General features: G+C 40.5%; 1 protein-coding gene across 4 annotated transcripts in view; it reads right to left on the bottom strand.

The window, feature by feature from the left end:
• Positions 1-16,751, bottom strand: part of Crebbp (CREB binding lysine acetyltransferase) — a 127,204-nt gene that overhangs the window by 42,308 nt on the left and 68,145 nt on the right. For 2 of the 4 annotated variants that reach the window (XM_087573833.1, NM_133381.5), the window contains 2 exon segments: positions 9,353-9,593; positions 7,977-8,090 (listed from right to left, as the gene is read on the bottom strand). In XM_087573833.1, coding sequence (XP_087429959.1) covers positions 7,977-8,090; positions 9,353-9,593 — 355 coding nt within the window. 4 annotated transcript variants of the gene reach the window in all.

Below are 16,751 nucleotides of genomic sequence, written 5' to 3'. Positions count from 1 at the left end.
ACAGTAAGTAAAGGGGAGAGGCTCACAAATAAACTGTAAATAATATGAGGCAAATAAGCCCTTCAAAGATTAGACACTAAATTAGCAAGAAAGAAGCAGTATGGAATTCATCAATTTTGTCTAGCAGTAGTTAGAGAACAAAAATCTAAAGCAAATCCACCCTTTATGTCTAAAAGCAACAAAACAAAAAATTGACAAGAAATCATGTAGCAAAAAAAAAATAGTATTTATTAAAATCTAGAGATACCTAAGAAGTCAGTTACAAGGAGCATCAAATGCATGACAAAGTCAACAACTAGCTCTCAATCTTGCAAGGGGAGTGCCCCCTATCATTAGTACTTACTTCTGTAACCTGAGAGAAATAGGAAAGGTGAAATCTGGTTGGACACTTCTTAATCAACAGATCTAAGAGGTGATCATCTAAATTATAAAATGGCCTTTCTCCAAACTCACTTGTATAATGACAGCATTAGCAACAAATCTTTCTTTAAAAAAACCTCTTGTGGAATTTTTTTTCCAGGAGAGCACCAGGCTAGACTACATTATACTTGACTTACTGACAGATCTGGTCAAAATTAACAGATGAAACGAGACTTGAGGATTCCAAATGAGCTTTAATTTAGGTGTCACCTCAGTACAGGTGACGTAGATGTGCCTCAGGTAGCTGACCGGAAGCCACAAGAAGCACACAGAGCAGCTGTCCCACCTGGCTGTCTAACCCCAGGAATTAGAAGGGGAGAAAAAACAAGAAAAAAACAAAAAACAAAAAACCCCTCATCCCAAACTTCTCTGATCATTTCAAGTTCAACCAATCCATTTACTCGTACAATCCATCCCTTTGATGAGTTTTCTGTATGGCAAAGGTTTTCTGTCACAGTATTCCGTTTTTTGTTTTTGTTTTTGTTTTGTTTTTTTTTAAGAGGTCCTTACTTTTAAACTTGAACAAAGTTTAAAGTCATGTTGGAAGTAAAATCACAAAGACATGCTTTATGTATTAAGCTTATAAAATTGACATTTTATGACTTTGACATAAGAAACAGTCACAGGGCTGGAGAGATGGCTCAGTGGTTAAGAGCACCGACTGCTCTTTCAGAGGTCCTGAGTTCAATTCCCAGCAACCACATGGTGGCTCACAACCATCTGTAATGGGATCTGATGCCCTCTTCTGGTGTGTCTGAAGACAGCTACAATGTACTTATATATAAATGAATAAATCTTTAAAAAAAAAAATAAAAAAAAAAAAAAAAAGAAACAGTCACAAACCCTTTCTTTTAGTTAGTGATAAATATACTTACAACCAACATCTATGCAAAAATATAGAACTGAAATGTTTATCAGATTAACGTAATTAAACATGTGGAAAAAATTGTGGTAATTACCTATTCCATACTATTAACTTTTCTAATAAAGATAGTCAAATCTCAAATTCATTAACACTCATTAGATACACTTAATTATAACAACTCATCATTCTAAATAAAATGAAATTCCCAATGTACACCTCAACAAGAATGTAGATGAAATAATCAAGTATACAATATCAAGGTCACACCTGAAACTATTATAAGCTTGCACCCCATTATCATGGTTATTTTTCAAAAAAAAAAAAGTGACATAGAAGAAAATAATTATCTGGTATTCCCTTGTATGACAAAAATCACAGGTCTCACTCACCTCCAAGCTATTTACTCTCATTCTCTCTCCCTTCCTTACTCACCCTCCCCCCATCTTCTCATGATGCTACTCAAGTGTTGAACCCCAGGCCAGGGTGGTTTACCTGCTACCTCAGCCACCTCAGCATAAGGAAGGATAAGCACTATAAGTGAGCCCAGGGATCTGAAGAACCAAAGTGTCCGTGGCCCTCCCTCCCTCTCTGGGTGAGAACGCAATGGCTGTGCTTTAATGACGGTGTCCAACTACCCTTTTTCATCTACACATCCTGAAATGTCATCTATTTAGATAAAGTGCCCGCCACAGGATGAACATCATTCGTAAACCCAGTAAACAGTGCTGCTGACATGCTCACTCTGTTTATGTTAAAAACATGTTTCCTAAATGTAAATATTATTTTCGTTTTGAAACAAAATATACCTAGCATAAAACATGTAGAAATTTATGAACTTGACAATTTAACAATCCAGAAGCAAGAAGAAACTACAAAGAGATCTGAAACCGAAACACGATTGATTCAACAGGCGCTCCAAACAATGCCCCTGTATGAACAGCATTAACATCTAGGATTACAAGACTTTACAGTGGGGGGATGGACTGACAGCAGTCACGTAAGTAGCCACCAATATTCCATAACCGTCTCTAAATTCCCACAGCACCACTGGGCCTGTTTATCTTCAGGCATTTATACTCCCAATGCTCACACTAGGCTCCCAGAAATGGCTAGCACATAATATATGCATTTATTCTTTGAGCTCAGACCTGCAGGGAAAAACAAGAGTGATCTAATAATCATCCAAAACATCTCGAGCCACAACTTGAGACATGGATCAGAGAAAAACCTGTTCATCTCATCCTGGACATCGCTGCAGATTGGGACTCCATATGACTCAGCCTACTCTTCACCTACTCGTCATACAAGGCTGCTCTAGCTGGGAAGGTTCAGTGTCAGAGTTTACAGGATGTATTGTAGGAGATCTATAGCCATCTGTCCCTTGTCCACCCCAAACACCTTGAGGATGAACAAGAATAAACAGAACCTTAAAGACAGCAATGCTCACCTACTAGCAATCTTGACAAAGAGCCTTCTGCATGCATCACCTGAACATGTTAATGAAGACTATCTACTTGGTATTTCTCTTCTGAGAAGTTTAATGTGATACACATGTCACCAGCCCCTTGGATGTCATATTATACCCTGAGGAGTTCCCATACACTATCTAGTTTATCAGGTGGCATATTGAACCAGCACACATCTTTGAGGAGTTTTTTGGTTGTTGTTTTGGTCTGTTTGTTTGGGAGTGGGGTTGACTGAGTTTCACTGTATAGCTATGGCTGGCCTGAAAGCTCACTATGTAGCCCAAGGTGGCCTCGAGCCCATGACAATCATTTTGCTCCTAAGTATTGAGACTACAGGCAAGAGCCATGGTTTCTGGCATCTGTTTGCTCTTTCTAATATACACTCAGTTCCTTCCTTTTCTGCCTCACTACTCCTTTTCTGTTGTAGCTAATGTAAGAACTCATAGCTCAGGAAACAAAAGGCCACGTTCATTATGGGTTCTGTACAAGACTCACCTACCAATTTCTGAATGGGACAGAACAGTCTTTCCCCTGGGAAGTATATGTTGCTAATTTAAAACATTCAATTAACCAGTCAACGTCAGGCTCTAATAATTTCCAGTAAAATTGTGCTCAATTTGAAAATTCAACAAAAACTGAAACAAATTTCAAACTCTTGTCAAGTGGTGGAAGACAACTCCAAATGCAAGCTATGCGGTTGCTCTATTCATTCAGACTGCTCCGTAAGAGACACTGTTGGGTCCACTCGGATCTGTGCCTATCTGACGAGTAGAAGGTACCACCTCACATTCTCTTCCCTATGAACAATGCTGGGCACAGTAACAAACAGAAAGTCTGGAGTGCCCAAGTTCTCAAAGGTGGCTTTCCTCAAAAGCCAAGACACAAGAGTGCAAGAAGCCACTGTTCTGATCAAGGAAGAGGCCCTGCTCTCCTCTGTACAGCTATCCAGGCCTATCTCCCAATCCCAGTCTCTACTGGTATGTCAGAGACATCTGGAGACCACAGCTTCCAAGTACACCCAAGAGCCTGATCAGCTGGAGCCCAGGATGAAAGTAGATTTTGAGGTCGATTTTAACTCAATATAACACTATAAACAATGATAAAAGGTATTTTAAGCAATCCAAAACGTGCCCAGAAATGGGATAAAGAACCACTCCACAAAGTCAGGGCCAAGGCGATGAGGCCCTGGAGTAACAAGCTAGCAGACGGATATCAGTCACTGGAGAATGTCCTTCTGTGCTTCAGCTCAAGTCTGGGGCTGGGCCTGGGGCTGTCCATGAAACACAGGTCTAAATCCCTGTGGCGTTCAGGTAGAGGAGCCAGGGTCTTCCTCAGTGAATACCTCTATCCTTCCCTACAGCTCTGACACGAACCTGGAGTTGTAGTCACCCCCAAGAAACTACAGCCCAGATTTTAATGTACACACCAAATGCTGTAAATTTGTTAAAAATACAGGTTCTAGTACAAAAAACCTAGTTGAGGCCCAGATTTCCCCATGTCAGGATGTCAACTCTGAGTATCAAGAGACTCATGGGTTCCAATATGAGGACTCAAGCACATGTTACACAGAATCTACTAGAAGTCAGACACCAGAACAAGACTGATGATGGAAAAGCAATAATAACTGAACAACTGTTTCTTTGATTGAATGGGTAACTCATTGTTACAGTTAATAACAGAGAAAGATCAAACAGACCCCCAAATAATAATATAAGTTTCATTTCAAGCAATATCATATTAGTGTCCAAGATTCTTTTGGTAGAAAACACAGAAGTCTGAGAGTGGAAAATGTACCTACCAAGGAGAGGGCACTGGTCAGTACCTGTAGGAAATGTAGAGCTTTGATATATTTGTTGGTAGCTCCACAGAGTAAGCCTCAGCACAGTTATCTCTAAGCCTAGTGTCTTAGTCAGGGTTCTAATGCTGGGAAGAGACACCATGACCACAACTATTATAAAGGAAGACAATTAACTGGAGGCCTGTTTAGTTTAGGAGGTTTACTCCATTATCATGGCAGAAAGCATGGTGGCACATAAGCAGATGTAGATTACAGTTTTACATCTGGACCCCCAGAGAGCTGGAGCAGAGCGACTGGGCCTGGCTTTTGAAACCTCCAAGCATACCCCAATGATGCATTTCCTCCAAGGCCACACCTAATTCTATCACAGAGTGTTGTTCCTGGACTACTGAGCTTAAAAATTCAAGAGCCTACAGTGGAGGGCCATTCTTATTTAATCCACCACACCCAGTCTGCTTTATTACTAGGCAGGCTGTGTGCTCTGTGGGCACGTTTCTACCATTGTACTTTGTTGTTGATCCCCGGTTCTATGAGTACCACTCTTCTCTATGAAAGCATATTCTCTAGGCATATTCTCATTTCAAACCATCAGGTCTATACAAAATTCTGAATCCTTTAAGAGAGGCCATTACTACTTTTAAAAAATATGACATAGCAGCAACACCCCCAAATCCCAGAAAAGCCACTCTCCCTAAATTAAAAATTAAGCATGAAACTGAAGCTCATAATTCATTGAATTAATATCAAGCAAATGCAAATTAACTCAACAATAATAGTAGGGTTTTTGTTGTTTTGCTTTGGTTTTTTGAAGGAACATGGTCTAGCAATATATACTCTAAGATAGCCTAGAATTCATAATCCTCCTGACTCAGCTTCCGGAGTACTAGAATGCCCAACCACACTAATTTTTAAGATATATACTTCAGTCTCTAGAATTCAACCTGAACCACTGAAGGGTTGGATTCACTTTTCTCTCTGGTTCCTAGTCTAGGATTGTAAACCATAAGCATTTAGGCTGGAGAGATGGCTTAGTAGGCAAAGTGCTTGTAGCACAACCACGAGGAGCTGAGTTCAAGTCGCACATAAAATACTCACATAAAAAAGAATGGTTGTGGTAGTAATGTGTTCACAACCCCGGTACTGAGAAGGCAAAGACAGGCAGACAGATACCAGGGGATCACTGGCTCATCAATGGCTCGTCAATCTAGCCAAAGCTATGAGATTCAGGTTCAATGAGAGACCATTTCAAATTAAAAAAAAAATGAAGTAGAGGGTGATCAGAACAAGACACAAGATGACCTCTAGCAAAATCACCTATAGATACACACACTAATTAAAATTTTAAAAAAGAGCATTTAACATTTTTTAACTTGTTTTTTTTTTCATTAAAAGTTGTTATGCAGAGCTCATCTCAACTCCCTGTGACTTTACATCAACACTCCACTCCCCTAACCCTCACCCCACCCCGCTAACACCTCACGTTATGACTAGTAGAAACACTGTGGTTTACCACTTGAGAAGAGTGCTTAGAATCAATTTTCATACTTAAGCAGTCATAAGGACATTAAGAACGACAAACCATGTTTCTTTTTTCTCATCGTCTTGAACAAAAACCACATAAGTATTTCTTAAAAAGAAAAATCACAAAGGTTTACAATTTTCATAACAGTATGTACATCTTAAGAGAAAAAGATCCCTCGAGTCACACACCAAAATTAAAAGTAAAAAATGAAACCCTAGGGGCTGGGGATTTAGCTCAGTGGTAGAGCGCTTACCTAGGAAGCGCAAGGCCCTGGGTTCGGTCCCCAGCTCCGAAAAAAAGAACCAAAAAAAAAAAAAAAAAAAAAAAAAATGAAACCCTAACTCCTTATTCATGGACTTAATAAGACCCAGTGTCCCAGAACTTTATTTTATATAAGAAATGCCCAGAAAAAAAAATTTCTATTAAAAATTCAAGAGTTACGAAGATGGCTCAGTAGCTAAAGGACCCGAGTTCAAATTCCCACAGTCCATGTAAAACCATCCATGGTAACACGCATGTAATCCTAGTTCAAATACCAGGTGGAGATAGAAGAAGCCTGGACACTCACAGGCTACCCAGTTTATACATTACACATACAAACAAAGACCTAGCCTCGAAACAAAGTCAAAGGCAAGAACTAATACCTAAAGTTGTTTTCTGACCTCTGGCCTGTACCACAAGTTGCAGCAAATGAGTAACTAACTCTACTCACACACACAAGCCCACCCTCCTCCCCCAACACACATACATATAAAGAGTAATTTAACTGTTTCAAGAAACTAAGTTTTCAATGAAACTTAATTGTGGTCCATCTGTAAGGAAGAAGATATCAAGCCCCAACACCCTGTTTTTCCCAATGGAGCATTCTATACAGTGTGAGTCAGCTCACAGAAGAAAAGTTGGATTCATAGAGGTCAAATAGCCAGCAATGGCACTCCATTCCATAGAACTCTTAGATTTAGAGTGATTTGCCAGGAAGAAAGCAGCACATGTTCACCAGGCAGAACAGGAACCTGTGAAGATGTTCAAGAAGATGTTCTAAGTGAAGAACACAGAGAACTTTGGGGAGAAGTAAGATGGTGAAGATGAGAAAGACTGTGCCACCCTGAAAGATCACTAAAGAAAGTTATGCCTCCAATTAGAGCATGCCTCCACAAGGGTACTTTCTAGAAGTGTGAATGAGGGACATATCCAAAGACTACATTTTAGCCTCTGAAATAACAGCAAAAGGTCTTAAAACTGCAAAGAGGTGTTCATATCCTTCCTAATGCTCTGCCGCCTAAAACAGCAGGGATCCAGGGGCCACATGCAGTAAAGAGCCACCAGTACAGAACAGGTCATGTCAAGGACTACACAGATGACTCAGAAGACAACAGAACAATGAAGATGACCAGGATGTGTCAATCCTGAGGCTGAGTGTCCCAGTCTAAAGCTTAATAAATTGATATACTGGCAGGTGTAGAAACTGCTTAAGCAAAAAAGTTTATCAGTCTCTTATACTGATATAACCAACAGGTTATTCACAAAAAAGGTGTCTGTCCCTCTACTGCCCCCATGATGTTACTATCCTTGTGGGTAACCTGACATTCAAATCCTCATACTAGGTACTTGTCAGAAAAATACCAAATCTTCCTGCCAGCCATTTGATGGAAATGACCTTGCTGTTTTACCCTCGCTCAAGAGCATGTATGTGAGCTGGTGAAGGGAAATGAAAGCCCAGCTATTTGCAAAGTTCACTGAAAGCCCATCTACCCACTGAGCTTAGCTGCACTAAGTCACCGTGGCCCTACCTCACCCAGCATGTTGTGCTGGTGACCCTTGCCCACTAGCTCTCTACTCTCAGCATTCTCTTAAGAACAGTTTCTATTCTCATCTCCAAGCTTCTCTGCCCCCGTGCTCACTTACTTTGTTGGTTTCGCTTGTCACTGGCATTTTTCAAAGGGAGGCAAACAGGACAGTCATGTCGTGTGCAGTTCTTCCAATGAGAGATGATTTGTCGTGAAGATGCACAATGGGCAACTATGACCAGAAAAACAACGAGATGTTATTTTTCTATCCAAATCGTCACACTTTCAATTACACCTAAATTATAATGCCAGATTCCATTAAAAAAAATGGTAACAAGTGTAACCATAATACAGTACAAGCAGTCCGTAACTTACAAACAGGCTGTCCAAAAAGTTTGTAAGTTGACTGTCAGCAATTCCAGCCAAAAAATTCCCACAGAAGCAATGTTATGAATGATGGGTGAATAAGGTTCCGCCCACAAAATAGAATAAAAGCCATCAACCTCTGAAATACTGAGCTTCTACAATGAAAGGCAGAATAGAGTTCTACAATGTCACCATTAAAAATAAAAACATTAAATTATAGTTAAGGATGAAACTAGCTAAGAACTACAATGAAGAAATACAGATAGAGAAGCCAATAAGAAGTCTGTGGAGACTCTAAAAGGAACTTGGGTTACTTTGTAAAGTATTTGAGAGAGTAACTGACCCTGAATATTTCCCATCTTCATATTCTAAAGTCTAACCTTCCCACATTCTGTGTTTCCATCATGATCAGGGTTATTCAAGGGATTCACAAAAGCACCATGGACAGAGGGGAGAGCAGGGAGATATTTTACCCAAGGTTTATGAACACAAGAAAGAAGAGAAGAGAATAAAGATTACAAGAAAGCATGGCTGTTAACAGGAAATACTCCCTTCAGTGAAAATGAGGCATACAGTAAAATAAATACAATTTTTAAAAAGGAGAGCACACGATGCATGTACCTAATTTTCTCCCTCCCTAGGTATGACTTGGATGCCATCAGAGCAACCTTAAGACAGAGGGCAGAGGAGCAAGGCAGTGGGCCAACTGATAGTCTAAATCCAGGAAACAACCACAAGACAGATGCTGGGGGTATGGGAAAAAGTGTATGCTTGCCTGGGTGTATTACTGCCCTAAACAACCACAATACAGACATTAACAAGGAGTCCTCAAGAAGTAACAGAGAAGTCCTTCATGAAAGGAAGGAGAAAAAGAACAAACCCAGGGTACAGCCTCATGCAGAGCAGTTCAGAGTATCAGGACACCAAATCACCTGCCTTCTCAGCAGGTAAGATTTTCAGGGACAGTTGAGTGCCACATGTGGGGACTGTGGGGACAACGTATTCTAGGTCACACCAAAAGGAGGCCAGGATCTAGGCAGTGTAGGATTCCAATCACCAAAGCTGCTGGAAAATAATAAAAGCAAAGTCCACCCTAACCACAGCCACTAGTTCAGAAAGGGCACTTACCTTGGCAGGCTTTCCCAGCCTGACAATGTGTCATGTGATTCAAAACATTTTTCATGGTTCGACAGTGTGGGAGAGAACAGGCCCGAACCTCTCCATTCGCTTGCTCTCGTCGCTGACATTTGTGGGCATGAAGCAGTAGAACCAGCTGCTGCTGTATCAGTTTGCGCTTCTCAGGGTCTGCTGTGGGGCCGGTTGCAATTCCTTGTGCGGGTACAATTCCCACTGATGTTTGCAACTGGGACTAAAATAAAACAAAGTAACAAAAATATCTTATTAAGTTTTTAGAGTTTTGATTCACTATAATTATTAGGAAAGCTCATGAACAACATGACCAAAAGAATTGGTATAGTTTCCTTTAATCTATCAGAACCTTGAGAAGATCCAAACAAAAATCAACCTAACTCAGATGCAAAGCTGACTCGCTTTCATCTGAATACAATTATCATCCAAGTAACACCAACCAGAAACAGCACCAGCTCTGCACTGCAACACAAACTCAATCTACCCCACCGTGCGGTGCGGGTAAGCTCCCATCAGTGAAAGTGTGTGTCAGCTGACCCAAAACATACTGCTGCTTATTTAGGTCCCAAAGAGCGAAATGCTGGCAGCTTTGTGTGGTTCAACCTAACAAAGATTGCCTTGAAGAAGTGCAGCTCACAGCAGAGGATCAGAGCACCTTTGTTTGAAGGGTCTCTGCACCACCCTGCGTCCTTTACATTCACTGTGGCACACACTCAGAGGACAACGTGTGCAGTTTCATTTCACTGTGGTCACTACTGTTAGGAAACACAACAATCAAGTATGGTTTTTAAAGTATGGTTTCTTAAGAAAGAAGTGTTTTGTCTTTTGGCGGTCTACTAAAACTACAGAACTACAGAAACTGAGTTGGACTGTTCCCATCTGTCTGAACAAATGTGGTGAGCAGAACTCTTGACCACAAGGCAAATGGACAGGAGCCTGTGGGGTCTTGCTCTTTACAAATCAGCAATACTCGTCACACATGCATAGAGATTACCAAGAAGAAAAACTATAATCTCTATATACATCAAGGGTTTCTGATCCTTAAATATTTTGATAATCCCAATTTGAGTCACTAATATTGATTTATCTTTTCTATTTTATTTTAATATAAGAAACATTGGGGCTCCCAAGGCACTTGCTGCCAAGGCTAATGACTAGATAGACCCCCAAGTGCCCATTTGGTGGGAGGAACATACAAGCTGACTTGATCTCCACACACACAAACATAACAAATATAAAGATTAATCTGATTTATTCATTTTACATGTGAGTGTTTTGCTTGCATCTATGTCTATGGGTTTTTTGTTTTTTTGGTTTTTTTTTTGGCTTGTTTTGTTTTTTGTACTCACGCTTGGCACCCAAGGTCAGATGGATGCATGAGCTCCCCTGGACCTGGAATTAGGAATGATTGTGAACTCCTGTATGGGTACTAGGAATCAAATTTGCATTCTCTGCAAGAGCAACAAGTGCTCTTACCCCATGAGCCATCTCTCCAGCCTCAATTTAATTTCTTTAAAAGTAAGTATGTATACACAATTGGGAGAGAAAAACTTAAAAAGTATCAAGTGTGTATGTGTCCACATATGTGTATGAAGGCCAAGTTGACAAGGAATGTTTTGCACCTTATTTAATGAGAGAATTTTTTGCCAAACCTGAAGCTGTGGTTTCAGGTAAATTACCTAGTTAGTGAGCTCCTATCTGATCCAGCAGCAGTGGGCTAAATAGGGATTTAAAAAATCTAGGTCCTTCAGATCTAAACTCAAATACTCATTAGGCACTTACTAACTGAGCCATCTACCTAGCTCTGGCTGGTCCAATTTTTACAAAGTTCCCACAAACTGAGGGACAGATCTAATTGCTTCTCCTAGGTTGGAATTTAACAAGCAACAGAGGGCTGCAGGTGGCCCCCTAGAATCTGTCAAAAGTATCCTTCAGAGTCCTTAATACCCAGGAAGTCACTAAGAAATCAATAGAGGGAAGGGACTTAGACAAGACCTTCCCTTTAAAGCACAAAGACTGGCAAGATGGCTCAGTGGCAGGAAGAGAGAACCAACTCCCAAAAGTTGTCTTCTGACCTCCACACTTGAAATAGTATGAACATACCTGCCACATATCCACACTGTGTGCATGTGTGCAGACACACACACAAAATTTTTAAAGAATGGCACATTATATAATATTTGCAATAGCTTAGAAAAATTTTGAAAAAAGTTAAAAACAGAAGGGAGGGGAGAGCTAGAGATATGGCTCAACAGATAATAGCACTGACTGTTCTTTCAGAGGACAGGGATTTGAGTCCTAATACCCACAAGATTGCTCATAACTGTCTATAACTCCAATTCCAGAAGGTCCAAGAACACGAGATATACATATATACATGCAGGTAAAACACTCAAACAGATTTTTAACTTTTTATTTAAAAAAATAAAAGGGAACTAGGAGTGGTGATACATGCCTTTATCCCATCATTCAGGAGGCGGAGGCAGGCAGATCTGAGTTGGAGGTCAACTTGGTCTACATAGAATTCCAGTGGAATTGGAAAGGAATGGGGAAAAATTAGTTGTAAATCTTAGGTCTCAGCTGGGACCAAAAACACTAAGGGGGAAAAAAAACCAAAACTCTTAAAGTCCATTAATAAAAGACAATCTTTAAAATGTGCAGAGGATCTGAAAAATATATATATATATATATAAATATGGCCAATATAGATACTAAGCATCACTATTACAAAAGTGTCAATCAAACCAAGCATGGTGGTACACATCTTTAAAGCCCTCAGGAGGTAGGTAGGCAGATTTCTGTGAGTTTGAGGCCATCCTTGTCTACATAGTGAGTTTCAGGACAGTCAGGGCTAAGAGACCGTATCTCAAAAATGGGGGCATGGGAGGAAGATCAAAGTCACAGAGTATCGCTTTAGAACCGACAAGAGGTGGGTGCTAAACAATAGCAGTGGCCCAGTAGAGGAGAATGTGGAGGACCTGGACACACACCACTGGAAAAAACTGAAGTTGCTGGGAAAATTGTTTGGCAGTTCCTCAGCATAAGCCAGAACATCACTCTGCACTCCTGGGCACATAGCCAAGACAATTAAAAGGACACGTTCATATTTTTTTAAAAAAGGAGTTCACATCAGTATTACATATAACAACCAGAAACACAAACAACCTGTGTCCATCAAGGGAAGAATAAAATGTGTTCTACTCAAATTAGAATATTTTTGTAACCATTAAGAAATGACACATGCGACTTTGATGTGCTAGGGTGATATTGGGGGGTGGCTGTCCCCCTTTTTGGAGGAGAAAGGGGAGGAGCTGTGTGAGGGGGACTGGCAGGAGAAGAGGAGTTGATATTGAGATATAAAGCGAATGAGTGAGTGAATGAATTAAATGAATGAGAGAAAAAAAGAAGTAACACTATAAATAAAAACTTTAAACCGTTTACTGGGGGAAAGAAGCCAGGAAAGGGAGAGTGGGGCCGGGGGTGGGGATACGACCATTACATAGTGGATGATCCCATTTCTGTTTAATGTCCAGGAATGAATAGGAATGGAAGATAAATCTGAGACTGGCTAAAGCTCAGGATTCTGGAGAGTTGGAAGAGTAGCTGCTAATGGTACAAGGTTTCCTTTCAGGATGATGAAAATGTTCAAAACTGACTAAGACTGTGGTTACCCAAAGCCACTGAGCTGAGAACTTTACGAGAAAGATTATTATATGAATGACATCTTATTAAAAGCTGGTTAGTTAGTTTTGTTGTTATTTTGAGACAGGCTCTCCTGTAGCCTTGTCTGGCCTAGTCCTCCACTTCTCAGGTGTCAGAATTATGTCACCATGCATACCTCAATAAATCTGTTTCTAAAACGTGACTGGTCATCAAATAAATCAAAATAAAACATGTTTTTACTCATCAGTATGGAAAGTATAGAAAATGACCACTGTGGTTGTTGAGGATATATAAGAACAGTACTCTCAAGTGTTCTGGTAAAAATACAGTAATTATTTAAAACACAAACTTTCAGACTTGGAAAAGAACGCTATCAAACAAAACATGCGCAGTCCTTCTGGTTGTGGGGAGTAGGGGTTGAGGCAATGTCTGCTTTGTTTGTAACCCAGAGTCTGCCTCTAGAATGCCGAGATTATATGAAGGTGCCACCATCACCAACTCCATTTCCTTTTTCCTCCCTCTCTTCCTTTCCTTTCTTCTTAGTGGCACTGGGCACAAAACCCAGGGCCTCATGAACACTGACAGACATGTGCTTTATCACTTGCTTTATTTTTGGCTGACCAACAGCCCCAAATATGTATTCCTTTGACTCTGTAAACCCACTTAACTCAATGCTAAGAAAGTAATCAGACAAAGATACGCTACAATGTATTCACAAAGTTGAGCATCCCACTGATAAATGAAAGATTAGAAAAATGTAAATGCCTATCAAGTTGGACTTAATATTGTAGCAGATCTATACTGAAATAGTATGCAGTCATCAAATATATGGCCTCAAATAACCCCAGTCAAAGCACTATGGAGTATTAGAATGTCCTCGTCAGCTTTACCTAAATTCCTAAGAGACAAAATGTTAGAATACATCATAAAATCTGGGCAGTGGTAGCACACCCATTTAATCCTAGCTCTCAGGAGGCAGAGGTAGGAAGACCTCTGTGAGTCCCACCAGGACAGACTGTCTTGAGGGAAAAACCAACAACAAAAACAAACCAAAAAATTATTATTACTTAAGGCAACAAACAATATCCAAGTAGACTTGTAATCTTGTTTTGTTTTTGATTTTCCAAAACAGGGTTTCTCTGTGAAGCTCTAAACATCCTGGAAATTGCTCTGTAGACCAGACTGCTCTCAAACTCCCAGATCCACCTGCTTTGCCTCCCCAGTGCTGGGATTCAAGACACCTGCCGCCACTACCCAGCTGACATATAAGTTTTAACAAAAAGCTGGTGGAAGTATATTTGGAATCTAGTATTTAGCATAGTACAATAAGGACATTCAATTTTCCTTTATTAACTCTGAGTCTGAGGAAAACCTTGACAAAATCATCTAATAGTTCTATCATAGTAGGAGGGTCTTTCAAAGTAGACAGTTTATCTCACTTTCCAAAATTAATGTTTTACAGAACTATCCATTACTTTATAGCCAAATCATCATTCTTCTTTGGAGTAGTTACGAGAGTGAGAGAGAGAGAGAGAGAGAGAGAGAGAGAGAGAGAAAGGAAGGACGGACGGACGGACGGACGGACGAACGGACGGACGAAGGAAGGGAAGGAAGGAGAAAGGGGGTAGGGAAAAAGAAGGAAAGAAGAAGGAAGGAAGGAAGGGAGGGAGGAGGAGGAGGAGGAGGATCATTAGAAAATGTAAAGACTTAGATCTGGGAAGAGATCTAAATGAGTAAAGTGTTAGGCTGGAGTTTGGATCCTCAGAATCCACACAAAAAGCCAAGCAGGCATTGGAAGGCAGAGATGGCGGCTTCTCAAAGCTAGCCAGCTGGCTAACCTACCTGAATTGGTGAGCTCTGGGTTCAATACATATGCATGCAAGACAGAGAGTGATTAAAGAGGTAACAGGCGGGGCTGGGGATTTAGCTCAGTGGTAGAGCGCTTACCTAGGAAGCGCAAGGCCCTGGGTTCGGTCCCCAGCTCCGAAAAAAAGAACCAAAAAAAAAAAAAAAAAAAGGTAACAGGCACCAGTCTCTGGTCTCTGCATGCACATGCACGTACACATCCTATCTATTGTTAACATACATGAACATACACACAAAAATGAAAAGAAAATGATGAAGAACCGAATATTAAAAAAATGGAAAAGTTCAGAGAAGTTGATCAGTTGTTAAAAGCCTGCTCCAAGGAGCAGAGGTGGATCCTAGCACCTAGATAACAAACTCCAGGCACACCTGTAACCCAAGCTATGTAGGGGATGAAAACAGCTAATAAAATACAAACAGGAGTTCCAGGTAAGGATTCTGACTCAAACCAATAGGCATCATGATAGAGAAAGTAAACTGACAGCCTCTCCTGGACTTGGTATGTACGTGCATGTGCACCCATGCACATCTGTGCCTACTCTCTCATACAAACAATCCATTTTTTAAATGACAGTAACTAACACAGAACCTCACAACTACTGAATTGCAGAGACTATTAGTGGAGTGGCCAATCACATACAGGACCTCTATGTTATATCATCTCCACAAGTCACACACAGGACATCCATATTATATCGTCTCCACAAGGTTCATGGACTGTCATGGAGGATGGGAAGAAAGACTGTAAGAGCCAGAGGCTGGGGAGGAACTGGATTGGACTGCTATACCAATCAACTCAGAAGCAATGGCTGCCTGCACCAGATCAAGCCAGTCACTTCACATGCACTGCTGAAGGCATCAGGTAGAGTAGGTTTTCTTAAAGGATGTGGAAGGTCAACCATAATTCCAGTGGGAATATATGAGTGCACAAGTTGGAGTTAATCATTAAAAATATAAAAGAGGACACTAAGCTGAGGAGTTAGGGAGGGGTGAGTGAAAGGAGGTATGGGGGAAAACGGTATGTGTGTATTACCTCACCCTGGCATATCAAGTCCCATGTGTCATTTGATAAATGTGCAAGGAAGTTAGTGCAGTATAAGAAGCATGCTGGTATTTGACAAAATTCAACACCCTTTCATGATAAAAGTCCTGGAAAGAATAGGAATTCAAGGCCCATACCTAAACATAGTAAAAGCCATATACAGCAAACCAGTTGCTAACATTAAACTAAATGGAGAGAAACTTGAAGCAATCCCACTAAAATCAGGGACTAGACAAGGCCGCCCACTCTCTCCCTACTTATTCAATATAGTTCTTGAAGTTCTAGCCAGACCAATCAGACAACAAAAGGAGGTCAAGGGGATACAGATCGGAAAAGAAGAAGTCAAAATATCACTATTTGCAGATGATATGATAGTATATTTAAGTGATCCCAAAAGTTCCACCAGAGAACTACTAAAGCTGATAAACAACTTCAGCAAAGTGGCTGGGTATAAAATTAACTCAAATAAATCAGTAGCCTTCCTCTACACAAAAGAGAAACAAGCCGAGAAAGAAATTAGGGAAACGGGGTTGGGGACTTAGCTCAGTGGTAGATCACTTGCCTACAAAGTGCAAGGCCCTGGGTTCGGTCCCCAGCTCCGAAAAAAAGAACCAAAAAAAAAAAAAAAAAAAAAAAAAAAGAAATTAGGGAAACGACACCCTTCATAATAGAAAGTACCTCGGTGTGACTTTAACCAAGCAAGTAAAAGATTTGTACATTAAGAACTTCAAGACTCTGAAGAAAGAAATTGAAGAAGACCTCAGAAGATGGAAAGATCTCCCATGCTCATGGATTGGCAGGATTAAT

The sequence above is a fragment of the Rattus norvegicus genome, chromosome 10 (assembly GCF_021556685.1).
Source record: "Rattus norvegicus strain SHRSP/BbbUtx chromosome 10, alternate assembly SHRSP_T2T, whole genome shotgun sequence".
Taxonomy (NCBI): domain Eukaryota; kingdom Metazoa; phylum Chordata; class Mammalia; order Rodentia; family Muridae; genus Rattus; species Rattus norvegicus.
Note: the sequence above shows the minus strand (reverse complement) of the source record. Positions and strands in the feature narration are given on the sequence as shown.